The sequence below is a fragment of the Brachyhypopomus gauderio genome, chromosome 13 (assembly GCF_052324685.1).
Source record: "Brachyhypopomus gauderio isolate BG-103 chromosome 13, BGAUD_0.2, whole genome shotgun sequence".
In the NCBI taxonomy this organism is placed as follows: domain Eukaryota; kingdom Metazoa; phylum Chordata; class Actinopteri; order Gymnotiformes; family Hypopomidae; genus Brachyhypopomus; species Brachyhypopomus gauderio.
This window is the reverse complement of record NC_135223.1, coordinates 23,433,774-23,461,736: the sequence shown is the minus strand read 5'-3', so window position 1 is coordinate 23,461,736 and position 27,963 is coordinate 23,433,774. Positions and strand designations below refer to the sequence as shown.

The 27,963-nt window shown below is 42.4% G+C and overlaps 1 protein-coding gene and 2 long non-coding RNA genes across 4 annotated transcripts; 1 reads left to right on the top strand and 2 right to left on the bottom strand.

The window, feature by feature from the left end:
* Nucleotides 1–221: 221 nt before the first annotated feature.
* Nucleotides 222–8,026, bottom strand: cyb5r4 (cytochrome b5 reductase 4). 2 transcript variants are annotated; one of them, XM_076971841.1, is made up of 16 exons: nucleotides 7,163–8,026; nucleotides 6,849–7,002; nucleotides 6,117–6,217; nucleotides 5,929–6,013; nucleotides 5,677–5,712; nucleotides 5,443–5,515; nucleotides 5,126–5,183; nucleotides 4,915–5,008; nucleotides 4,797–4,829; nucleotides 3,843–3,965; nucleotides 3,588–3,728; nucleotides 3,202–3,351; nucleotides 2,770–2,920; nucleotides 2,460–2,546; nucleotides 2,168–2,329; nucleotides 222–1,981 (listed from the first exon to the last, which is right to left on the bottom strand). In XM_076971841.1, exons 1-16 carry the CDS (start codon nucleotides 7,235–7,237, stop codon nucleotides 1,975–1,977), a joined length of 1,530 nt encoding a protein of 509 aa, XP_076827956.1. In that variant the 5' UTR covers nucleotides 7,238–8,026; the 3' UTR covers nucleotides 222–1,974. The 2 variants fall into 2 exon arrangements, with proteins under 2 accessions (XP_076827956.1, XP_076827955.1); XM_076971840.1 differs by having other exon boundaries at nucleotides 224–1,959; nucleotides 7,163–8,023.
* A 173-nt stretch (nucleotides 8,027–8,199) lies between these two features.
* LOC143474375 (uncharacterized) lies at nucleotides 8,200–13,318 on the top strand. Its single transcript, XR_013120747.1, has 6 exons — nucleotides 8,200–8,417; nucleotides 10,925–11,011; nucleotides 11,132–11,302; nucleotides 11,638–11,786; nucleotides 12,409–12,493; nucleotides 12,598–13,318. It is a non-coding gene; the product is annotated as an uncharacterized LOC143474375 (long non-coding RNA).
* On the bottom strand, nucleotides 9,466–11,206 carry LOC143474377 (uncharacterized). The gene is made up of 3 exons (XR_013120748.1): nucleotides 11,113–11,206; nucleotides 10,920–10,999; nucleotides 9,466–10,289 (listed from the first exon to the last, which is right to left on the bottom strand). It is a non-coding gene; the product is annotated as an uncharacterized LOC143474377 (long non-coding RNA).
* Nucleotides 13,319–27,963: the final 14,645 nt, after the last annotated feature.

The window sequence follows — 27,963 nt, the reverse complement described above, 5'->3', positions numbered from 1 at the left end:
GATTTTTTCTGAAGGGGGGTACAAATTAGTAATTTTTTAAAAAGTACTTATTTGACCTGCAAAATGGATTTTGACGTACCAAACTTACCAGTAATTAGCTTTGGAATATTGTTCATGATATAGTGTCAGCCTTTTGCTAAAATGTATGTGTTACTTTCACACCAGCATTTAAACAAGGAAAAAAATGAACACAATAAGCCACAATTTGTAAAATAAATAATTGTATTTATATTATTTGAATATGTAATTGCAAAAGAAGGTGAAAACACCACACTAAATGAATAATAAGAAATCTCCCTTATATACACATTAATACGTAGGCCAAAATTCTTGAGTGGATAGAATGGATTACAGAAAACCATCTGGAAAAAAATAATCCGACAAAAGAAAAGGAAAATGTTCAGCATGCAATTACATTGAGGGCTGGTGCTCACATGATCATTAAAGCAAATTAACAAAGATAATACAAATATACAGTACAGTGCATTGTGACATAGCTGCAAACAAGGTCTCCAATTCTCCATGACTGGCATGTTGACCAGGACAGTACTGGGATAAAGCTGACTGAGATAATCAACATGTGCTCTAGTCTATGCCAAAGCCCATTACTACATTCCTTTCACCCACAGGACCTGCTTAATGGATAGCATGTAAAAACATGCTGCCTGGTGAAACAGGTTATTCTTCTTTACGGTGCTTCCTGAGAGGTCTGGGAATGTTCCGAGACGTTGTAGAGGACTTCTAAGTGCCACTGCAATAAATGTATGTCGATTCAAGAGGTGTCTGTAATTTGGCTCAGACACTTTTGCCTAATTATTCTTGTTCATATAACTGGCCTACAACCCACGTTATGTGAGAACAGCTAGAACTTGGGGACAAATCGCACTTCAGGCAGGACTAGTGAGACCCTGGGACAGGAAACTTAACTTTAATGTTGTTCCTGGCTTGGTGTAGTTAGGGCTTGATAGGATTTGGCCAATTAATTTGTTTGGATAAAAATATAAATAACCTCTGTACCATCTCCACAAAATCACCTTCACTCCCTCCCCTGGGCTCAGTGACCAGACCTTGCAGAGGTCTGACATAAAGCAATATGGTCAGTAAATTCCTGAATAAGTCCAAGCTGTGCAATAGGAAACACACGAAAATACCCTCAATTACTCCAAATAAAAGTCCCCAATCTGAAGGTTTAAGATGTTAAGACATTAAAGGCATTCTTAAACGAGGATAAAAATATATAAACATATGCATAATTTAATGCTGGCAATTTTCCATATTATTACAGAACATAAATGAAAAATATTGAAGCAGGTTTCACAACGCACCATCACCCTCACTATTTACAGAACGCAGGAGTTAAGATCGTCCTATTTCTAACTTTAATGAACGCAGTAATGTTGGCTGGTTCTTTGATTTTTGCTACAGGTCCACGTTCAAAATACAACTGCATTTCTTACTGGTCAATGTGCTGTTATTTAAAGTAAATAATTTTCATAGTTTGTGTAGATGTTTCTTATTTAGAATTTCTAGGTGCTAGTAATACGTCTTACTTTAAAGGCCAAAGAGGCTACCTCACTTGAATACTTCAATAATGCATCTGATGTACAAAATAAAAATCACAGTGAGTGTTATACCACAGATCTAAGAAAGTCAATTTCATCACCGGCCTAAGCCTAAATGCAAAGTAAATATTAGACAATATGGAAGAACAATTCACAGCACCCTGAAATGCTCCCTCACATTTGTACCAACACACAGGATCTCAAGACAATCATGTTTGTGTCAGAGGACTGTTTGTACTCCGTGTTAACCTTATACTCTTCCCCATAATCAATGGCGTTCGGTCTGCTGTGCACAGAAACAGTCGTCGCTATAACAAGGGCACCGCGCGCTGGATTCAGGAGTCACCCCTGAAAGACGTGGATCTCCTCTTCACCGAACGCCTGCTGCTTCACCAGCCTGGAACGGGAGTTTTCACAGACTTAGGAGACAAAAGCAGAGAAAGTGTGTGTTTAAACTGCTGGGAGAACTGTGCAGGTGTCTGTGAAGCAGCCTTTGACAACCGAGGTTGAGCCGAGACATATCAGTACTCTGAACAGTAATATATGGTTGAGGTGCAATGCCGCATGCTGATGGTGCGTGTGTGTGATGAGCGAGCTGTACTCACTGCACTGTCAGCTCCGTGAAACCGACAGGTCCGCACACGCAGACCAAGCACGTGGCGTCCCCCGGTCTTTGCAGGAAGTCCTGCAGCACGGAGGCCTCTACGCGTCCTCTTCTGCCCGTCCACGAGTCCGAAGGCTCCGCCAGAACGTACTCCACCTGGAACCTGACGCACACGCAGACCCAGACTCAGTCATGCGGGTCTGTGGTCCCGCTGCACCTGTAGAGACCACCAGGTGCCCAGAGCACGCGGCGGGACGCCTACCATCACCCTGCGAGTGTAAAGAGAGCCGTACCTCTCTTCCTCCGCACGGAGTTGCTCCAGCTCGGAGTGCCACACGATGTCCCTCTCCTGATTGTTGAAGAACATGAGCTTCGTCTTTCTAAGAGGGCAACAAAAACATTCTTAGGCTTACAGGCTTGACAGGTAACAGTTCGAGTATCAGACAGAGATGAACCAATGTGAAACATGTCAGGATTCAACATTTTGGTTTATGGCCCTGCATTGATCAATGGAAAACAACAATATTACATTTGGACACACTGAGAGGAAACCCGAGAGGGAACATGGTTAGAATGCATCTGGACATGAAGGTTGTGTGTAACCTGATAGTGGGGAGTTGATGAAGGGCCATGTGAAGGAGGCGGGCCATGGGAGTGACCCCAGTACCAGCAGCCAACAGGTACAAATGGGTGACATCACTCAAGTTCCGTCTCGGAAAGGAGCCCTCCGGACCGCTGATGGACAAAGACGCTCCTGACAGGAAGAGTTAATCGTTTCAAAAACACATGGCATTAATATTAAAGATTATTAAAGTTGTTGCCTTGAGCCTGCTCTTGAAAGAAAAGTATGACATGAATACAACAACCTACAGTAATAGCAGAGTCTTTAAAACCTACGACCACTTTAACAAGAGGTTGGTGGTTTCAAAAGTTAACCCCTGCCCCCCCAACATGTGCACACATTCTCTCTCTCTCTCTCTCTCTCTCACACACACACACACACACACACCCCCCCCCCCCCCCCCCTTGGCTTACCGATGTCCAGGCAGTCCAGATGTGGTGTGAACACTCCATCAGGATAGATCTTAATCATGAGATAGATATCAGAGCTCCCTGCACTGCTGGGGGTTGTTGAAGGCATAAGCATGTGGTCAACAGGTGTGTAGGGCTTCACAACAACACGGCCTGTTCAAAATGAAACACACTGCTCAAAATTCACATTAACAGCTTCAACGCTACTCAAAACTCACACATTAAAACACATCTCTACAAGGTTAGCAAAGAAAGCAGCTTGCATGATAATTGGAACTTAAAAGCACAGACCAATTTCATGATCTTCAGTTAGAGATCATAATTCAAAATAATATTTATCAGTATGTTTAAGCTGCATCCTTCACATAAGGTTTGGCGTGTGGCGTTACCCTGGACAGAGGCTTTGAGGTAGACGTGTCTCCCCACAGGAATCTGCATTCGTGTTCCAGGAGGTAGTCGGAAACAGAAGAGCCGGGTGTCATGTGTAACTTCTTTTTTAGAAACCAGCGTACAGTCTCTGTAGAACAGCTCTGCACTCACAAGATCAACAAACCTCAGGTGTTCCCTTATTCACCTGCTCTTCACTTATTTGGTCCTAGCGGTGATGAATTAGCGAGATTCATCCAGAGAGGCAGGTAACTTACCTCGATCTTTACTCAGAATAAATGAATTGTGGGATTCTAGCGGTTGGCCCACTTGTGCCCACCGGACACTAACAGCTTTACGCAGGCACACTTGAACTTTTCCAACCAAACTGGCCGTTTTAACTACCACAGCAGAGAGAGGGAGGGAGAGAGGGATGAGTAGAGATAGTGCAAGAGAGTGAATGAGCAAGCAGCACACACAGGGAGATAGGAAAGTCATTTTGTGCTTAAATACTCCACATTAGTCTTTAGTGTAATAACAGATTTTATTTTTCCAAAATGATATCTTCTGAATAAAGGTGAAAAATATTTTTGTTATATGTACTTGGGCGCCTATGAATGTGAACTTGAACAGTGATGGGCAGTGGAGGTATTCGTACAGTAGGGGGCGATAGTGAGCAAGGTCAGCTACATGCCAATGAGCCACAAGCTGCTTTTCATTCTCCATGCCTAGATACTCTGCCTTTGACTGAGATATGCAGTCTGTCAAACCTCAGACACTGATTCAAAGTGCATTTGGAGTTCACAACACACACAATGAAATGCATGGTCGACACATTTTTGCCAAGTTGTGCTCAGAACAGAGCTAGAGATCATTTCATTCAGATAATCATCTGTGACATTAAACACAGTACATCATCTGTAGTGGCACTAAACACATTACCAGAATACATACATACAAACGAGCAGTGATCATCAGTGGTAATAAACACATAAGCAGATACTTTCTAGTACTTTAGTAAGCAGATACTTTCTAGTGTGTGTGTGTGTGTGTGTGTGTGTTCTGATTGCACAGATGGGTTAAAAGCGGTGGACAAATTTCTATTGGGGTGTAAAAAATCACAATTGACAAAATATGGCACATTTCACATTTCACAGATACTCTTCAGTCATCCGTTTTAACTTCACTACCATCGTTTCTGCCTGACAAAGACAAAAAGAGAAATTACTTACCGGTAATGTTTTCTTCAATCTCATGAGCCAGACCTAAAGAGGACATATTAATTAGATGACATCAACATATTAAAGGAAGGTGCAGGAATGCCGAACACTGAGGCTCTACACAGCTTACGCCAGTGAAGCAGATATGAGCGGTTTCCCAGCAGCACCTCTATCCGTAGAGCGTTAGCGTGAAGGTCAACTACTGAACATCCCGAGTTGGGGATCTTCCAGGGTGGGAAAGAGGGAACAAAGAGGGATATTACAAACAGAAGAAGGAGAGATCAAATCTGATACCTTTCACATAGCAACAGGTTTTGAATAAGCCCAGCAAAAATACCTACCTTATGTTTGGTGTAAATAACAATGTTAACAGCCTCATCTGTCTGAAACCAATCATATCTATAAGAAAATAATAAAAATAGAGGATCACCAGGGCTGATTTGAGCAAAATTCAAATAAATATGTAATTTCTTATATGACACAAATCTGCTGTAGATACCAATGGTAAACTTCAGCAATGGTAAAGTTAGCATATGTAAATAACATTCAAACAAGATCAGTAATATCTACAGCAGAGATCATCATTATAAACTATATATATATAAAATATATATATTAAAAATAGTTTATAGTTCTGATTAAAAGAATTGCTCCATACTGAGGGTGATGGTCTGTAGATGGAGGTGGTGCCACTATTGGCTTCAACACCACAGGAGAAGGTGGACTAAGACCTGAGAAGGAGAATTAGTACTTAGTCATTATAAAACTTCTTGTGGCGCAATGCTCCTTTTCCACCACATAATTGCCATGCGTGAACCACTTACACAGCTTTACCACCTGATAATTACACATAAATACGTAATGCTTCATGAATACAGAATGAAGCTCCTACCATTCACTTGGAAATGGGCCTTTGTTGTTGGCAGACCTATGGGAGTATAGTACAGAATCATCAAGTATACAATTAAGTATAGAATATACCAAGTTTAAGTATTATGCCCTAAAGTCTGATTATAGACAAACAAAGCACGACATGCCATGTTTCTACTGCACCATTGTAACTGAATTCAATGCAGTCCTGCGCAGCTGAGAATTCACTGATGTCTCAAAAGGTGAACTGCCAACGGCAGGATTTGATCTGTACCTTTACTAACTGCTGGGCCCTTCACCACCATCCTGCCCACCAAGCACTCCTTCAACATGGATTCATAGTTAACCCACCGGTGAACCTGCGAGTGGACAATAACAGTAATCAAACCTAAGGCAGTGTGGTTAAAATGCCTCACACCTTTTATGTTTTTCAACACAAACACTTTCTGGTCCAATGATCACCTGGTCAAACAGATCTGTACCATCAATACCAGCTGCCCTCATCAGTTCCTCTTCCCCACCAGGGTGAAAATCCACGTAGGCACTGACATTATACACCATACCTGCAAAACACACACACACACACACACACACACCATACTGAATGGTATTCATTGGTTTTAACAAAGAGGAACTTCTGTTTAGTAAACGCTTGGTAGCTTACACATAGGTTGGTAGCCAAACAAGACACAGGAACAGTATTATTGCGTCAATAGTTATGATCACAGTTCCAACACAAAAGCTCTAGTGAGCCACGAAGCACCTGCTCCATAGTGCTGCCATCTACATTCTTGTATGAAGGAGTTATGGTTCAAAATGCTGATGCCTCTATTAGCAAGTACTGCATCATGCTGGGATGCACCTGAGCATCACAGAAACTGTTTTGGTGAAATTCTGTCCAATCTGAAAGCAGTTGAAGGGACAAGGAACTGAGACGTTGAAAATGGACTACAGGAAAGAATGCAATCTGACCACAAGGTCCGCACTCTTATTTAATCCACTTTCCTTTAACCCATCACTAACCTTTTTTGAAAAACTTTAACATGAAATATCATAAATGATAAGGAGATAGCAGTAAGGTGGGCAGAAACAAACAAACAACTGAAAGGTACAGAACAAAGCAGACGGCTCTTTTGAAACGGGATCCTGGTGACTCATACTTCCCAATGATGCTTCTGCTCTGAATGCCGTTACCTCGTATGCATGTCCAGCAGTCGTTTCGTGTGTTGTGTTTCTGTAGTTCTTCCTCCGTGACCTCCATCAGTCGCCCCTTCAGTCCAGTCAGATCACCTCCACTTTTTGCGAGTCGTATCCAGTCCATGAGGCTATGGCCTGGCTTCAGTGCCACCTACACCACACACACAACCAACCAACCAACCAACCCCCCCCACACACACACACACACACACACACACACACACACACACACACACACACACACACGATGACAGCTCATCAACTCATATCCAACATGTGTGTAAGTTCAGAGGTGTGTGAAGGAAGCTCACCTTGTTCCTCGTCTGTCCCAGAGGGGCGACCCGCTGCTGGGAGCTCAGCCCAGGAAAGGAGGGGGCGCCCTGCATGCCTGCTCGTCTAACACCGCTCCAGATTCAGGAGGAAAACCCGCTATCAAAGCTTCAGACGCCGAGAGTTCATCTACCTGCGACTTGATTCAAGGGGAGGCAGGTGGCACGCATCGCCGCGAACATCTCGGTCTTGGCCAGTTATCCAAACCGGTCAAACACTCTCGACGTTAAGATGGTGAAACGATTCCGCGGAAGTGTCAACAACGCGTCGCTGTTATGACGTCAACGCGAACGTCGCAGAGATGTGACGACACGGGACCCGCCCGCGCGCGCTGGTGTAGAGGGCTGCGCATGCGGCTTTATGTCCGAGAAGATAATATGATTTAACATCCCGATTTTAAAAGTCACCATATATTTTTCAAAACCTAAACGTGTTGGGCTGTGTTAGCTTGACGTTTCTCTCTCTGTATGACAGAGACTCTGTTGACTAGTTTAATAGAATCTTAACAGTTTCATCTCCGCACAGGTGGAGTCCATCTGTGCTGCTGTAGATGAATCAGTAACGCTGCTCTCATGACATCGTCTATGAATTTTTTTGCTTCTCAGCTGGAAAATACTTCATGCATGTTAGTTGACAAAGACAGTTCACAAGTACACATATGCAATCTGAGATAAATGTTATAACAGCTTTGAAGTGAGGTTACTTACTTGATTATCATCATTCAACTTGATTGATTAACTGCATAGGCTAAAGAAGAAAAACAGCTGTGCGGCTTATAAAGAAAATCATTAAATCACGCAGCAGCGTAACCAGGCCCGTCGCGATGGGGCAGGCAAACCAGGCAATTGCTTGGGGCCCCAAGCTGGCCTGGGGCCCCCAGACAACAACAGGTTAAGAATTAAATGCAGCGACAAACTGTGTGCGCCCCCCTTTACATTCTCAAAGTCATGAGCAATGACACTGTTCTCAGAATCCCCCTCAAGGGGCCCCTCCCACCAGCTGCTGAAGGCAGGCAGACACTGTCCTGACAGACAGCCAAGTTTTAGACGCCGGCAAATATGAAACTTAACCATGAAGCGAATTTATCCATCAGGAAGCCAAAAGAGAAAACAAAAGAAGGAAGAGGAACACAAAAAAACTAGTGGTGGGCCGTTAACGGCGTTAACGGCGTTCGTTAATTTGATACTCTTATCGGGCGATATAAAAATTATCGCCGTTAATATATCTACTAAATGGGTAAGCAAACTATGATGACTTTCAACTTGACAGTTTAGCTCGGCTGTATTCCTAACCAAATTGCACAGTAGGGGCGAGAACGAGTTTTCAAACCTGTGAATTAAAAATCGTACGTGTGTTTACATGGATGCAGCCACGAAGTCGCCAGGTTTGCTTCATGGAAAATTCATTTTTAGGAACGTAAAATATTACCGGAGCGGAGCTCGGAGCGGTCGTTTTCTGCATGGTCCTAGTGCTAGATTCGTCGCTATTTAAATATTTATTTTTAACCGTTAAAACTTCAGAGGACCAAACCGGCTTTTGAAAAAGTCCCCCCCAAATTATGTCCGTGAGATTAAATGTACTAAATGTTGGCTTACATTTCAAATATCATGTTTAGCTGAATAAACATGTTATCAACCCCTTTTAATGTACAGTATGTAGGCTTACAAATTCATGTTTAACTGAATAAACCGTTGAACACGAGTAGCCTACATTTTATTGAGTATGTTTTTTTCTTCAAGTATCAAAGTAGAACAGCTTCCTCAAGCAGTCATTGATGCATTTTGGAAACAGGAGATGACCCCCTGGTCTAATGCACCCTCTGTATTAAGAAACCCTATCTCAAAAGCTGACTTTTAGTTATTACTTGGGTAGCACACATATGAGCCATTTTAATATAGATTAATCTAGATTAATTTCAAGATTTCAGTGAGATTAATCTAGATTTAAAAAATTAATCTATGCCCACCCCTAAAAAAACACAAGACAGTGGTAAGTGATGATTTACACTGGATAAATTAGGCCTACCTGTACAAATGATGTAATTTAGCAGCAGGTAGGCTAAAAACAATATATACGTCCCGGGTAATCTCTACAAGTAGTAAATTTGTAAAGTAGTTAGTTTGAGGTGTATATGCTGTGGTTCTTGAAGGTGGACTGCGGCCAGATCTTTTTTTTTTGGCCGGAGGGGGGTTTGGGCATGAGATTTCTGGTGTGGAGGTTGGGGGGGCCCCGGTTGGTGTCTTTGCTTGGGGCCCCCAAATACCTTGAAACGGCACTGAGCGTAACTGGTTCCCGTCCTGTATGGGAAGATGGAGCTGATATAAACCTGCCTAAGACGCACACTCATTTGAGTACCATCTTCCTTTAGTAGGCTACTAGTGCCACATAAACTCCTCCAGATTAGTTATCCTCACTCTTGTTCTAACACAAACTTTCAGTTGGCAGTTGGCAGTTGGCAACCCTGCGGTTTACTTCAACATGCAAGAGCATTGCAGTGCATAAACAATCATTTAAACGGCCAGAACTGCGAAAACAACACATTTCCTATTTTACTTGATACTAAGCATTTGAATACGAAATTGTTATTTTAGCACAAACACCCACTAGGTGGCAGTAGTCTTCCAATTTCTCCTCTACATGCAAGTCCACTACATCCATGAGATGGCGGTCACTCGCTGCAATAAAGAAACTATTTATTTCATGGTGGATTTTGAAATCCCATTCTTAGCCAACTCGTTCTGAGAATCATTGTTCTGAAAAAAGGTGAGCTTTTCTATTGCTTTGAAAAAGGATTTCTGGGATCTGTGCTCTGTTGACTTAACCACCACTGAAGATGAGAGGAACTAGGAAGAAAATGTAGAAATAAGATCCAAAAACCCAGGCTTACATATACCCGGAGGTTCTTTAATAACATTTTAATCACAAGCCCTTAAATGTTGGTCATGTGTTTCAGAACATGTTGCAGTGCACTGGATCAATTGGCCAGCGAGCTGATGAATATGCATCACTTTGTCGTGTTGTGCCATCTTTGAAATATAATACACCTGGGAGGATTTAGAGGGCTTTTGGAGGCTGTTCTTTAGCACCTTCTAAAGTGGTCAAGCACCGCTAAGGGGAGGAACACAGGTAACAGTGTGATTGGTCAGGTCAAGTGTTTACGCTAGAGAGAGCAGAGAAAGATCAGCCTTTGCTCAGTATCCTCTTTGTCTACACTTAGCCAAAGACCAGTGGCTCAGTGACGAAGCCTGATATATTCACTGATATATTCACTAATATATTCACTGAAATTATACTGACAGCACCACTCCATGGTGGGGAACGATCATGCTTTTCTCTGGGTAAAAAGCACTTGTTTAGATAAAACGCTTTACATTGTAACTTTCATACTCTCACTCTCTCTCTCTCTCTCTCTCTCTCTCTCTCCCCCCTCATTCTCTTCCTTTCTCTTGTGCCCCCCCCAACAAAAATCTAAGCACAACAGCACAGGGTAGATAATTACAATTTCAAAACCATTTGCCAGATCATTACCACCTAATCCCCTGTTTCATCTGATGAGTCACGCGTCTCATTTAGCATGGCGCTGGACAGCTCGCTGGGTTTTTTCAGCACCACTGTCCCTCGCCTTTCCGGCCACAGGGGCACGGCGAGAACGCATACCCACGCACACACACTAACCATGTGTAGATCTAGAAGGACATGACGAGATTTGCTCTCACTCCACGTATTTTGCTGATTTACCCGAGATATCAGGTGAAATCCTTCAGCAATCCTGATTTTCCTCTGGCTGACTGAGGACCGATCCTGAGTGCAGCTTCTCCCTTATCATTTAGGTAAAAACATTTTTTTTCATTATGAATTAACCATAATAAAGGATGATTAAGTAATACTCATAAAAAAAACATGTGGATCGTTCCTTTCTATTTCAACTCACAATTTATGTATTTTCAAAGAGGTTTCTTCAAGTGAGTCCAGAGACGGCAGGATGTAGTGTGTCCGTGATGAATACCCAGTCTCTCACCAGTACATGTGCCTTCACTCCACCATGTCTTCAAACATGAACAGTCTCCATAGCAACAGTACTGAGCCAATCGAATTTATATCAGGACTGGCTCCTTTCACCGGTGAGTTTTCAAATATTGTTGCATATGTTTTTTACTCATCATTTGACAGCGTCAATAATCTTATCACATTTATTTTGTCAAGCCTGTGAAGGCCCCATTCATGGTCATCATTGACATAGAAAATGGTCAGCAGCCTTTTTTTCTATGTAAAAGAGACGACGATATGAAGCCTGTGTGCGTCACATTTAAGAGGCTGCACAACGTCTGTGCCTAAGGTCTAATCGTTTTCAACATGATGCATATTCTTCCACCAGCATGGCCATGTGCTATAATTATTCATGTGATCATTTAGAAACAAATTCAAAGGTGTTTTTTTCATCTATTTCCATCCATAGCTCACGTTTTGCTGGTCTCCCCTTTGACCTCTTCACCTTCCCGAGAGGAGGCACACATAGCAGACCAGTGTCATCGCCGTGGCAGCAGAGGGCCTTTGAAACTGACTGCTTCGTCCAAAAAGGGCACAGCAGACCCTGCAGGCAAACAGGTCAGAACTCAACGAAGCCCGTTCGATTCGTGACCCGAGGTTCAGGGAGGGGCGAGAGGGAGATCGATGAGACTGACGATGCTGCTGGACACCACCCATCATCCACCTCTGCTCTCGGATGCATTTTGGCTCTGATGTGGGGTTCTGGCAGAGGGAATGATATTTGAGAATAATCAATATAGGCCTATAGCAAGAAATATTATAACAGGGTCAAACTGTGTTACACTGACATCCACAGCACTCTTTGTGATGACGTGTTTACAGAACTGAGATGCGGTGGAATTCTGTACTTTTGCAAAGTGAATTCTACAAAAATGCATAATGAGCATGATGTTGTTCAACAGTTCAGTGTGACTTTACTGTAGCGCCTAGGATACATTCTGGATAAAATGTCTAAAAGCTGAAAATGTAAATGAAAATACAGAGAACACACAGAGGTCTAGCCCACAGGACTCACCACATCCCACTATGAGAAGCCAAAGCTGATCAGAGGTGATACAGAAGACATGACGCAGTAGTTACAGTTTATTCTAGAGTCAGGCATTCTACAGCAATCAGAGAAAAGATTTTTCTTTTGAGTTATTGCTCAAAATTTGGATTGTTATAGCTGTTTTTCCACTAGATTTATTCGTGCACTGGAAATGCTGTCATGGGGCATGTGGTGCTGCTCGTCATTCAACACAACACTTGGCATTTTTTCACTGCATGTAAGTTTTGCACAATCCAGAACATGAAATATACCAGCTATAGTATAAACACTGAAGTGACAAATGATTGCAAACGAATCTTTTTTGTTCCATTCATTTTGTAGTCTTCTGTCAACCACAAGCAGGATCAATTCTCGTGTGTAATATTTTTCAAGAGAGGTGACGGATGTCCGTGCCCACACCCACCTGGTGAGGGGAGTGCGCTGGGGAGGTGAGACGGGTTGCGTAAACAGTTATGTTTTGTTGTAATCCCTGTAAACCCGGCTCCAGCCTCTCACGCTGTAGGGATGAGAGCTGCCGCTCACTGCCTTAATCTTCCTCTCTGCTCTGCCTTCTCCACCCCCACCCCCACGTGGCTCGTTTCCTTCGTATGAGCGAGTGAGCGCGCACGTGAGCATGTGTGTGAATGGGTGCGGTCAAAGGAGAGGCGGGTGAGGAAGACCTGCTTCTGCAGAGAGGAAGAGGGACCCGCACAGAACAGAACGCTTACGTCCTGGTCGCTTACGTAATGAACCTCAGCATGTTGAACACAGGTGCAGGCAGCACAGGTGTTGGTGGCGGTGGGTGGAGTGAGATTGGGTGGTTGTCTTACTGTTTATCTCTGTGGGGTTCAAGAACAGCACAGAAGCCCAGAATGGTATGGCGTTGATTCTGTGATTCTAATCTCACACATGGAGAGTATGTGAGTCTATCCATAATGGTCTCCTCTATGGGGCAACAGCACAATCCCTTTAACACACTACAGAAGTGTATGTTGATAACGGAGTAATCCACTGGTGCTGGTATTTGGTGATCTGGTGTAAAAATGGCCGTACTGCTGAGGTCTGTTTTTAAGAGTGTACCAAGAACAATGTTGTGTTGCATTTGGGGTCTCATCTCCCACCATCCTAACTTTGATTCTGCTTGGTGTGGGGGGACCCCAAGGTTTACGGCACATGTTCTGAACAGCAGATTGACACGGACCCCTAAGGAAGATAAGAAGGCACTATATGGCCTTGGATAATGGCGGCATGGTGTGTTTTTATTTACAGAAAATTTCTTTCAACTTACAGTTCACACTGTGTCCATCCTACAGAAAGCATCCGGAAACACTTTAGTTTTAATTAACAAAGCTGTACACCAAGAGAAACATAAACCAATAGTCGTATAGGACCTGCGAGATTTAATTGGCCGTTAAAATATTTCACATTAGCTATAATAGGTACATTAGTAGCATGTCTAAAAGAGAATGTGAGTTTAACGGGTGTGTTTTTATTGACATTAAATAGTATACAATGTCATTAGTTAAACAGAATGACCCTCCTGAAATATTCAACTCTTGTGCTAATTAGAGGCGTTTGGCGAGCGGTGCTGTTTGGAGGAGAGCGTGCAGGCCTGCTGACAGGTCTAATTAAGAGCACAGGGCCTGATAATCAGCTCAGCTAACGCTATTATCCCACCCACACACACTCTCCCATAAACCTGCCTGCAGGAAAGAGAGTTGCCACTCAGGACATGAACAAAAGAGTGAGAAATAACAAAACAACGATGGGAAGAAAGCACAAAACCCTCTTGATGTAGCACAAGTATGTAGCCATTAATGTTAATGGTGTGACCCACCGTTTGTTTTAAAATGAGCATTTCTGCTGAGGGGAAAGTAAAGCCTCATCTGGAGACCTGCTGCAGGACTTTGAATGCAGCATGCGGCTGAGATGCGGTCACGTGTGCAGAGGTGGAAATTCCACATTCAGAAAGTAAAACTCCTTCCCAGGATTTTACTCAAGCTTGCTGGATTTTCTAATTAGTGCAAGTCAGGTAAAATTAGTGGAATCAACACAATCCAGGAAGCCTGAGCAAAATCCTGGTGAGGACTTTTACTTTCTGAACCAGGAATGTCCACCTCTTCATGTGTGGGTGGGTCAAAAAGGTTGTTGCACATCGTTTAATAAATGACTCTTTTTAAATCGCAAATGTACAGGAGACAACTCACAGTTTCTAGGTTTGTGTGCACCACTGTGCACTGTGTATAAACAGGAAAGGGATGAAAAAGATGAAACCTTCACGTGTATCATCAGACCAAATGATTATACACCAGTGTTTTGACACTGGCACACCCCACTCAGACAGTAACTAGTAGAGGTGTTTTTTTGAAGAGAATAAAATAAAACTTTTATTATATATTAATATTATACTATATTTTATACACAATATGGTCAGACTATATTAAGCTCATATTAAATTAACATGAACAACACATTATGAAAGGGTCTAAATAAGATTTATTATGCCTTTCTCATAAAGACTTAAAACAAACAAAAAAAAAGACACGGACTTGATTCCCTCTCTGATCATTACATTGCATGGGATCATATGGACACTAAATCAATAACACCTTTAATTGAATATGGCCAAGTTACATATTACATAGTACAAGAGCATATGCAGCATTTTCACCTTGCCTTTAAACCAGCAGACAAAACAGACAAAGCAGCAGAGGAGAACTTTATTTTCCTTTAATTATGTGATTAATCATTTCTACACTCGCTCCAAATCACTCCCCCCGGGGTCCTGTGTGTAAAGCAAGTGGAACACAGTTTAAACCACAGAGCAGTCATCTGCCCAGACGTTCGGGGTGAAATGTAAATCATTTGCATTTAAGTGCAATAAATGCACACAGCTGGAAGTGTTTGCATGTGCTAATCCAATGGACACATTGTTTCACAGTATACTTCACCTCTGGCATATGTCTTGTCTGTGACTCATGTTAAGGTGTTTCTCACTCTTCGCACCATCACTGGAATTAGTTTTTATCTGGGGGAAAAAATGGTCCATTTATGTTTTTGCAGTGCATACAGTAAAAAGTGACCCGCTATACCGGGTGAGCGGCTATAAGGTCGAGATTTATGCCCTGAGGACGTGGAGCCAAGCTGAGTGTAATTGTGGGCAACGTGGAGAGAGTGTGTGGCTGGCAGGCACTCCTACGGTGAAGGAAACACTGGCTGTTCAGTAAAACAGTAGCACTGTATTACAACCAGCAGCAAATAGGATTAGGTTAGCGATTCCCTGCTGGCCCTACAACTTCAGCTAAACAACCCAGAGCAAGATGCATTCAGGCACATTAAGTCATGACGGTTGATTCAACAACAGAGCGTCCCCTGTCTGTGGACAGTCTTCAGTGAAGTGGTAGCCTATTGCTACTTTTCTCCATTTGATTTGAGTGTGTTCATCATAAATAGCTCACGACGCTAATTCCCCCTCTCCACCTACTCTCTTGGTCTCACTCGCAGACAAAATACTCCCCTAGCCAGGCCAGTAGTGACGTCTCCACCCATCATAAGTGCAGGATTTATGCATATCAGCAAGCACAATCGAGGTTTCACACCTCTCCCTCTCTCTAAGGCGAACACACAGAGGCCGATTGCGATCTGGCCGCCCAGGAGAAGGTGCACGTATGGAGGCTGACATAGTGCCCACAGCTGAGAGTGCTTAACCGGCCTCCCTCTCACAGGCTGCCTATTGTTCCCCACCGATGCCTGTGGCTGTTTTCCTCATGAACATTAAACCTTATTTCAATAGGCAAGACACCAGCAAGTCCACCAGCTAACAAGCCACGCCCCCAATGTCATGCCCCGCCCCTTCACGCACATGGCTCTCTTCTTTATTGCCCTCGCTCGAGTGCTGATCTCGCTGAGATGCTTCTCCCCTCTCACCCCTCTTCCTATCCCATGGTCCTAACTCATCTTCAGGCTTCAGGAGATGAGTTAGGGTCCTTGGAGATGATTGTGCTAACGGACCGCTGAGCCGATTTGTGCATGATGTAAGTCCTTAAGGATACTATTACTGATGTGTTTTGCAAACACTGAAATCATTTGCATAGTTTATAAATCATGGAGAGAAAGCCGACTTTAATATGACTTGCTGCTGTTGGCAGACATAGGGGTCTCCTCCCAGATGTCCTAACCAAACATTAGGGTCACCAAATTGGATGACAAAACTTAAACCAGTTCATCGTACCTAGTGACTTGAGACAAGTTGTTATGGCATTAATAAACTCGTTGTCAATGAGAAGTCACTAAAGGAAATTCAATCTCCATCTCTTTAGTCTAAGTACATAGGTAAACATGCTTACAGGACAACTCTCCGTGGAAGTGGGGACTGGACCCATGGTGGGTGCTGATGGACAGATAAGTATCATTGGTGAGCAAAACTGAAGACACAGATTGTCCCTGTAAAGTTTAATACCTGTGTAAGGGACAGTGTGATTGACAGCGGTGTGCCAGGTCAGCTCAGCCCCCTGGCCCACACCACACCATCTGTCTGCCCTGGTATTTCAGGTGCCACTCCTCCTTCTGTCATCCCCCTTTCCCTCCTCATCCCTCTTTGACAAATGTCAATTGAAACAAGTAGACAGATGATATGAGAGACTGCCACCCGCGCCTCTTCTCTCTCTCTCTCTCTCTCTCTCTCTCTCACACACACACACACACACACACACACACACACACTCATCCAATGGCTCGCTGCACCCAGCCTACCTCAGCTCAACAGCAAACACATGCCTGGCTAATCAGCTTAGCGTTTAGGGCTGACACTCTCTCTTTCTCTCCCTCTAAGCTTCTCCTTCATTCTCCCTCTAGCCCCCCCCACCTACATCCACACCCCCAACAACTCACACACCCACCCACACACACACACACACACACGCGCACACACAAACTCCCCTGCAACACTTTGGTGCAGGATTAATATCTAATTATGTCAGGTCACTCGTCCAGATGGACCCTCGCTCGTCTCTTTGTGTCCCCTCACCTCTCACGCGGGCCCTCTGACCTCCTGTGTCGCCCAGGCAACATGTCTTGGTGTCCCTTCTTGGGCAGGATGTGCGGATGAGACACGCGGGACCCTCTCAGAGAAGAACACCGACGCCCCAGTAGTTGGTATTCTGGGCCCATCACATGGCTGGTTAAACCCCATGAATAGATAGATGTTGGTGGGTGGCTGGCCATGGCCATGGCTCTCTGTGTCTAGTGGCAGACAGATGGTTCAGAACACAGAAAACAAGCGTGCGTTTCAAGGGCATCAATGCCCATAATGTGCTTATTTTCTTTCATTAATGTTGGAGAACATAATAGTAGAGAATTAGGAGATCGTGATGTGAAAGGAATACGTTTGTGAGAATTTGCACACCAACATGAAAAGGTGGAACCTCCCCTTTTAGCTGCTGGGCTGTGTGTGTGGACTCACGTTTGTGCACCACACCACACACACTTGTTTAGTCAAAAGATAAAGGATTATATAAAAGGCATATGTAGCCCAAAAGCATTTAATAATTTTTCCGCATAAGCAGGTTGGAAAATTAATTAAGTAACCACCAGGCACAATTGTGTCTGTCTGATGCTAATTGATAAACATCTACTCTCTCTTGTATTCTTATATTTGGAAAATCAAATACAAACTCATGTTTTCATTGGGACATGTATCAAAATAACATACAACAAACAACATGTTCAAGCTATATCAAAATAAGAAGATCAAAGTGATCTAAAAGGTTCTTACATAATTTGTTGTAGGATTGTGGAAAAGAAAACCTTTAGTTTACTGCAGACTGGAAATACAAAACTTAGAGAATATTATGAGAATTCTTCTAGTTGTTCAGCTTGAGGTGTGATGTGTCTAATATTACACATGACAGTGTGTAATAGAACACCAATCATTCAGGCAATTAAAGATGGCCAATGGTTTAGTTATATTTCCTGAGTAATATTAATATTTCCAAGTCTTTAATTGAATGTCAACCAATTATTTCTAAAGGGATATTCAGTGAATGATACTGCATTGAAATTGACCTGGGTACTTTGAGAGATTTTACTGATATAAGGATGATTACCCTAACTCTAACTCTAACATAACTAATCCTAATCCTAACCCTAACCCACCAGTTTCCATACTGGACCATGTCCTCCTGTTGTTGGTCAGGAGTGATATTCACTAATGATGGTCCATGGGTACACATGTATTCTATTAAAATCTTTTTTCACATTTAATCCATTTTAGAGAAGCAAAAAGATGATATTGCCGACATTATTAAATTAGTCTTAGGAATGAAAGGTGATCTTTTTAATTTAAACAAACTGTCATTATGTCCTGACAGATGTCCTGTTGGACTACGTCAGTTGGCATGTTGGTGAATTCTTCCAGAGAGTCACTTTGCCATCAGTGGCTCCAACTGTAAACAGTTGGCATGACAGACACTGTGATGCACCACAGAATTCAGTCCTCTGTGAACCAGCAGTGTTACAGTTTGACCAACACTGATGTGACACTGAATTCAGTCCTCAGTAAACCATCAGCATTACAGCATGATAAACACTGTTAGGTGGCACTGTAAATTCAGTCATCATTGTGATATTAATTTTGAAAAACACCTGAGTGCCTAATCCTTTTGGGGAAGGTTAAGGGATTCATCAGAAAATAATGATTTATTTACACCAAAGCACTCCACTACTTGAGCCCGCTAGACCAAGCGAGAACAGAATCTCCAAGTCCAAACCAGGCCCACACTGCTGCAGATACGTGCAGTGCATTGTCCTGGAGCGCAGATTCCACTGTTTGAGCTATGAATAATTAATGAGAGGCTTGATTTACCCACTTGGGCAGTACACAGAACACAACAGACAGTGCTGATGCCTGAATATTTTATAACTACTTATATGTTATTTCAGTATCAGTTATCTAGTTATCTGCTACAAATGAATAAATAAAATCAATAAATAAATACAATTAAATCATTTAAAAATGGTATATAGATGTGTTGTACATAAATGTGCCATAATGTATAAATATGTTATATACTAAATATTATGTTATGTATATGTATTATGTTTTGTATTTGTGCATAATTTATTCTTACCTAGATATTAAAACTGTGTGTATGCACCGAATAACTATTATCAACATTTCTGGAAAGGAAGCCCAAGCATATAGTTATATCCTCTTATAAAGACGAGCAGAGCTGGAGTCTCATGAGAATATTCTGTAAAACATTGCACAGCAACATACTTGAGGAGTGACTTGGTTTCTGGGCACCATGAGTTAAAATCGTAACTACCAGGAGAAGCCTGGAGAAGAGATGAAAACAAGTCATTGTGGTTTACATTTTCTCCTGCTCTGCAGCACACAAGTTTCCAAACGCTGAAGCTCGGAAGCACAGAGCAGACAGGGTGTGTGTGTGTGTGTGTGTGTGGGGGGGGGGGGGGGGGGGGAGATGCTGCATTTGAAACCATCAAGCATTATGTAGGTCTACAGCTTCGTGGACATGCCAAGGTTAAAATTTCCATTGCTAATATGAACTTTGCATAAGTGCTTATAATGGTAGCATCCCGTCTGCCTGGTTATTGTTTTTCCACTAAAGCAAAGCAAAGCCCTGAAAATTCCTGGGCAAATATAAACTTTGCTTAAGTACTTATATGGCTGTTTTTTGCTTCCCCATATGGCGGCCAAAGGCACAGGCCCAGGGAGAATACAAAGCAGCTCACTAAGCCAGTCTCCACCCCCACACAAAAGAGCCGCTCTTCAAAGGAGCAAAGTCCCTTTAAACAGTTAACAGGAGTAGAGGAGATCCCAAACGTGACCGTGTTTGAGAACGCTCAGCTTCACAAAAAGCTCACTCATCTCCTCTTAGCGCCGAAACTCACTTAACTGATCTGGTGGAAAATGAGAGGTTCTGCACATTGGGCCTCATAATGATTTTGTGACACCAGTACACCTAAAGTCAGGCTTAATATTGCAAAATGTCTATTTTAAAGCACCTAGAGTAAAATTCAGGCGATAAAAGGTCGAGAATTGTTCTTCTCTGGTGGTGTTGGTATACATGAATAACATGGACTATGACACAGTGTATAAGCATTATAGGCATTATAGTTTTTGTAGAGGTTGTCTTGGTTTTTATTTTCCCCAAAAAATTTTATTAGGACTTTGTTTAAAACATCATAAATAATGTTTTCCAAATTGATTGACTTTATAAAACTATATAAAAAAATTAATTGTGTTAAATGAAATGCATTTTTTATATGATATTTAACTGCACGAATAAAGCTGTGTATGTAGGTGTTTATGAAGATGTGTATGTAGACACTTTCTTAAATCAATACATAGTATAAAATCTTTTTTCTTTATTTTTGCTTTTACTTGTCAAATATATCCTAAACCTTGTATGTATTGACCAAAACCACGTTGGCGTGTTGGCAAGTAAACTCACTGTTTTATTTGTTAAAGGAAACTCTTATTTGTAACAGATGGATTATATAAACACTGTGATTGTATATTGTTCTACCAGTATATTCATGTTTCTCCTCATCTGTTTACTGAATGCACTGAGATGTGTCTGAAAAGCTGAGTTTATACATCATTTCACATTAGTAGTACAAGATCATGTAATTTATTTTAAAAGGTCAGAAATTACATGAAAAAGTACTAATAAATTAAGCCACTTAGTTGGCCAGTAATTCAAAATGCGATACAAAAGTAAAAAGTATAATCGGCTTCCCTTCAAGGGGCTGTATAGATGCTGACAGCAATAACACATGGACACTATTACAGTTAAAAATCTGAAACTTTTATTTATCTTGTGTGTGTGTGTGTGTGTGTGTGTGTACGCATGCACACAAGCCTTTGTTTGCGTGTGTATAGTTTTGAAGTAAGTTTGCATTCGCTGATTCTTTGTTTGGTTATACGAGGTTACAGGTCATAGGAGATGTCCTGATGTCCTGACTGGTGCATGAGTTGTCCAGAAAGCAGTCAATAGTGTAGTCTTCTTCATCTTTAAAGAGAGGTTTCCTGCAAAATGGAGCAAAATGTGCAAATAGACCATTAAGAAAAAAAAAAGAATATATATATATATATATATATATATATATATATATATATATATATATATATATATATATATATATATAACAAAATAAATAAAATAAATACTGTGTGTTATGTTTAGGCATTTGAAGACCTAAGACTAGCTTTCTCTGTTTTCTGATTGGGGCTCAAGGAGCTGGAATCACTTACTCTGCTGAATACTGACTGCTGAATTGCTGAATACTGACTCGTTAGTGGGATTTTTCATGAAGGCGACAGTACAGCTCGCATATTCTCACACCAAGCACGGAGTGTTGATTTCACTGCCTACAGTCGGACGGTGAGTGTGTCACCCGGGCTCCGCCCTCTCCCTCAGAGAGAGTGGTAATTACCCTGTTAATATATTAGTGTGCTGCATCGATTACCTGGCTAATCCGATCACAGGCACGCCATTGATCGCTCATTGAGCGCGCCGACAATAAGCACTTTCAGCAGAGCAGCGCTCAATAGTGCCCACACAATGGGCTCTCTCACAGCTAATTGGCTAAAATAAGCCAAACATTTTGCTTTCTCTAGCCAGGCGTGGATCAATGGTGAGCATGGGTGCTGCATTTAGATGACTTTCTTAACCTCTCTCTCTCTCTCTCTCTCTCTCTCTCTTTCTCTCTTTCTCTCCCTCTACATTTCCCCCCTTTTTTATCAATTCAAATCTTTCTAAACCTCACATCTCTTTTAACATCCCATTTCATATCAACCCCTTGGCTATCTCTGGCTTTTTCACACAACCCCCTCCCCCCCACCACACACACACACACACACACACACACACACACACCCCCCCACGTGATGTGTAGCTGGACTGGCTGGAGCAGCTGAGTACCGTAAATCAGACGGAGGCGGAATTCCATACGTGGAGTTGGCATGCGTTCTGTCAGCCATGAAATAAAGACGTAGCGCAGTCCAGGGTCAGAGGTGCCAGGGCCACACCAGAACACACACACACACACACACACACACACACACACACACACACACAGCTCACCTCCAGCCTCTACCGCCTGCTATGCCCCGACAACGTGAGCACCGCTCTAGGCCAGAACGGGCTTCCACCCCCTGCGGCTCTGTTTGTGGGGTTCCTGCCACCACACCATAATTCACAGCTTGTAAGATGCCCTGTAGTTTCTCGTCTGCTGGTGGATACAGGGCTTCTGTACTCATGAACCACTAGCTGTGTGAAGCAACCCGACACTGAGACAGAGTGCCTAAAATGATGTCAAACATGCCGGAGTTCTAAGCCTCCTCCCCGCAGAAGACGTCTCAGGAGCTGACCCACTACAGCGGATGGCAGAGACGGTTTCTATGTACTATGTATTGTAAGAGTGTTTTACTACAAATTACGAACCTTGACGCTGGATCTTCAAGGCTCAGGCTAGTTGTGGATTCACGTTGCGGAGGAATGCCCACTGCTTTCACTTCCAGAGTTGTTTTTTTCCTTCCTGTAAGATGATGAAACGGTTCCCCCACAAATATCTGGGAAAATGAAGCCATCAGGACACTTATCTCTGAGACCAAGCTGCACAGGGAGTCTCACATGCTTCTCATCTCTGCTGTGAACGAAACACCAGCTCATCCATCTCCCTGCAGAAGCTCTAGATCATGGGTGGGGCAATTGACCGGTTGGCTAAGGTGATGGGTCATGGGTCATGGGTCAGAGACCCAAAGAGCTTAGCTGGTATTTGTGTTTGTGTTTGTCCACTTCTATTGTCTTTATGGCCTTGGTGTGTCAGATCTGTTTACCTGTCTACCTCTTAGGAGCTGAGAGCAAACCCACATACAGTGATAAGACCAACGGATCACTGCAGGTACACACAGCCATTTATTTACACACTCACTTTCCCTCATCACTTTAGCATATATTGTCGTTTTCACCTATATATCATTACCATTACAGAATCTCTCACTCTGCCTCTCTGTCTCTCTCTCTCCCTCTCTCTCTCTCTCTCTCTCACACACACACACAGAGACCACACCACACCACTCACACCTGTTACAATTCCTGCAGTACAGCCAAGTTGTGGTGAGACATCAAAGACAAAAAATCTAAATGACTAAGAGCTGGTGTCTCCAGTTTAATGTCTGGTGGGTTTTAGCCCAAGCTGATGAGACTGGGATAAGGCCTGTAGAAAAGGAGGTTAACCCCACACTGTAAAAACCAGCTCTGTGCGTCTCCGTCATCTTTCTCCCTCGACGGTCAACAAAGGGCTGACCTGTCCCCTGAGGCTGGGCCGGGCCTGCCCACCCATGCCCATGGCTTCCATCATCTTCCTCACTCCTGTCATACTAGCCATAAAAGCGAATAAGCAAGTTTCACCCGCGTGCCTACACCGAGTTCCTCTCCGAACTCTGCTACAAAAGTTCAAAGTTCAAAGGCCCTCCTCCTTCATTGGCTGAATTTTTCACCAATTACTCTGTCTGATTGGCTGTTTTAGGATACTTACTAGAACCTTTTCGGTAAAATAAGAGACAGAAGAGGGTACAGATGGAGACCTCTCGAATACTCTCTCGAATATTCTCTCTAATGCTCTCTTGAATACCCTCTCGAATACTCTCTCTAATACTCTCAAATACTTCCTCAGTGGTTCTTGTGGTTTGATTGTGGAATGTAGGATATGTATAAATGTACTCTCACTTGTAGATCTGATAATAAAATATCAGTGAGAGTTTTCCAGTAATCCAGGGGTGCCCTTCCTGGGGCACCCTCGTCAGCTTGACCAGGCACTGCAGCTGTTTTTACGGCTGCTCACATGGCCTGCACGACTCCATATGATCAGAACGTAAATAACAGTGTTTAATGAGCCCTCTGATTTTAAGAACTCCAGAGTATAGCCACCACATCTGCCAAGTCACTCACGCTAGTGCCCTTCTGTGAAACAATGGAGCTTCCATTACGGCCATGACAAAGCCCATCCGTCTGTATTCAGCTGGGCCTTGTACAGTGTGGGCTGTGATCCAGATCCCCAACGGAGCTGCAGGGCAGCTAGGCAGGGTGGCATGGCCCAGCCCGGCCCGTTACAACCCCCTGAGTCCTGATGTCCTCTGCCCATACAACTGCATTTGCTGTGGGCATGAAATGCAAGAGCAGGATCCGTGGTCTGCACAATCACTTGACATTTGATACTCGGAAACTACAGCCAGAATTGAAATTTCAAGACTTCCTTTGTTTCCAGATGTAGGAAAAGAAATAAAAACAAACAATTATATATACATATATATAAATATATATTTCTTTCCCAAATTCATTAGACAAAAAACCTTTATATATATATATATATATATATATATATATATATATATATATATATATATATATATATATATATATATATATATATATATATATTGTACTGTATATATCTTATTGTACTCTTAGTTAGTAGCTTGTGGCATCTCCTTATGCAGTCATTATTTCTACCAAATGTCTTCTGTAAACACAAACAAGTGTCTCACATCTGCTTTTTGGGATTTTGACCCACTCCTCCTTGCAGAACTCCACAGTTGTAATGTTGGAGGACATCTGGTATGTACCACCTGCTTTAGATCTTGCCACAGCATTTCTATGGGACTGAGGTCTGGACTTTGATTGGGCCAGTCCAGAGTGTAAATCTTCTTTCTCTTAAGCCATTCCTTGGTAAATTTGCTGGAATGCTTTGGGTTGTTGTCTTGTTGCATAATTTCTATCACAGCTTCAACTATGTGACTCATGGCAGGAGATCCTGGTCAAGAATGTGTTGATGGTCCTGGGAATTGGTGGTTTCCTGGATAATATGGAGTCGTCCAGGTCCGGAGGCAGAAAAGCAGGCCCAGAACTTCACATTTCCACCACCATGCCTCACTGTTGGAAGGAGGTTTATTTGCAGTATTGTCTTTTCTCCAAACATGGCGTCTGTGTTTGTGACTGAATAATTAAATTTTGGACTCATCTGTCCAGAGAATGGACTTTCAGAAAGCTTCTGGTTTAAATGGGCAACTTTGTTCTTTTTTGAGAGTAGAGGCATCCTTTTAGCAACTCTCTGCCATGTCTAGACGCATGTACATTTATCCCAGATGCTGCCAGAGAGGTCTGCAACTCTCTGGTGATGTGTGGGTGGTGTGTGGGTGATGTGTGGGTGGTGTGTGGGTGGTGTATGGGTGGTGTGCAGTGTTGGGAACGTTACTTTAAAAAAAGTAATTAGTTATAGTTACTCACTACTTGTTCAAAAAAGTAACTGAGTTAGTAACTGAATTACTCTATAATAAAAGTAACTCATTACCAGGGAAAGTAACTATTTCCCTACAGTTAAAAAAAAGTTATATGCCAATGAATAAGGATTTTTTAAGCAGTTTTCACAGTCAGTTGAAATAAGTAGATCAGAAAGGTGTTTAACTTTTGATATTTATTGCACATCAACAGACCAGTGCTAGATAAAATCCTTTAAAATCCCAAATCTTTGTAAATTAAATAAATAAATAAATAAGCAAAAGTAAACAGTTACACTATATAAAGTGCATTTACATCTATCAAATAAAATTAAATTCTCTCAACCTGAGACAACTGGTTTGTTCACAACAAAAGTAAACTTAACAATAAAACCTAATAAATCAAATACCCAGTCTGGTAGACATTCAGTATTTTCTTAAATAATGTTTATATCGCCACCTTGAAAATGCAAATTTTTCTTCGGCTTGCTCCTGACTCGCCATTCCTGCCTCTTCTCCGTTTGTGTCGTGTGTCACTGGTGTGCTTCGGCGTGCGTGTAAAAACACTGAATCTAATTGGCTACCATAACGCTGCCTTAGCCAATCGCTTACTGACTTGTTAAGTTAAACAGGTGTTACACCGAGAACTAACCTATCAAGATCTGTTACTCCTCACTACCCTGGGCAGCGGTCCGCTCACATTACTGTTAGTATATCAATATATAGTAACGCACCGCTTTTAATGACCAGTAACGTCAATGGCGTTGTAACGACAGGAAAAGTAATTAATTATATTATCTCGTTACTGACAAAATGACGCCGTTACCTAACGCCGTTATTTTTAACGGTGTTATTTGCAACACTGGTGATATGAGGGTGATGTGAGGGTGATGTGTGGGTGGTGTGTGGGTTGTGTGTGGGTAGTGTGTGGGTGGTGTGTGGGTTTGGCCTTTACCTGAATTATTTTTCTGGTGACTCTTTTGCTGTCATGGTCGTCCACGTCTGGGCGGAGTTGCTGTGATGCTGAGTGTCCTCCATTTATAAATGATTTGTCTTCTAGTGGATGGATGGAGCTGGAGTCTCTTGGAGATGGTCTTGTAGTTCTCCCAGACTGATGGGTTCTCACTACCTTCTTTTGATTGGTCTGCTTAATTGATTACTTGAGCACTCACATGTGTTTCACTCTAACTCTAACACATGTGGGTCTTTTGCCTAATTGACCTCCAATGCAGCTGTGCAACTTTCTCACATGCTCTGATTCCATGTTTCATGTCTGCTGGAAACTCAGATATTTCCATCAAAACAAGTAAATGGAATTTATGAACATAAACATGACATTTCATATTCAAAACCAACAGAAAAATCTACACTACTCAAGGGGTTCACAAACTTTCAAGCAGCACTGTATATATATATATATATATATATATATATATATATATATATATATATATATATATATAAAATATGCAATTACCACAGTAATTGGTCATTAATTGGTAATTAGTTTTATTGGCTAATTATTTGTTCTGAACGCATGACGAAAAGCCTGTTGTGCCATAGACACAGTTTGACACGACTAGGCCTACTTCCCTATTGTTCTCTAAAACAGACCAAGCACACACACCAGGCAAATGAACAACATACATGAACCAGGTCTGCTTGCTTGGACGCTACACAGCGAGGTCACTTAGGAATGTTTTGGTCTTTCAGTTTATAATGAAATGCTGTCAGAGCGAACACCCAAGTTTCAGAATAATGATGTGATCACATTTGAGCCGGATGTTCAAAGATTTACTGTTGTCTCCTGGGATATTAGGCTTTAGTAGATAATGTATGCATGCTAGCATTCTAGTCAGGATTACAAATTCATTCTTTATATTGCATTTAGCATTTATTCTCCCCATCACCACCACGTACCATATTTCAGGACTGTTTCAGTTGTCTGTTAGGATAGTGGTAGTAATAATTCTCTCCACATCATTTGCAGTGGCCAACTATTCTGATTAAAGAAACCTTAAACATGGTGAGTAGCTGTGAGCAGTTGCAGAGTTGTGGCTGGATCACCATGTTCACAGGTTTTCTTCACCTACTTCTCTTTCTCCCTCAGAATCTGTCAGTTGGTTGGCCGTGTTACCGCGATCTGCAGCAATCAACTCCGCAGGGTTATGAAAGGTGTGACAAGATATGATGATATGAAGCAATGAGCTCTGTGGGGTAATGGGAGGCACGTACCCTCAGCACTGGACTTGACTGGAGGCTCCAGGTGGACAGAAGCCATGGTGAGTCTAGTGTGTCCTGTCTGGGAGTTTGATAGGTGTGTCACCATGTGGGAGTCTCTGGCAGACCCAGCCTGGCCTGCTCATACCCGTATCACACGAGGGCATGGGGGAGTGGGGGTGTTG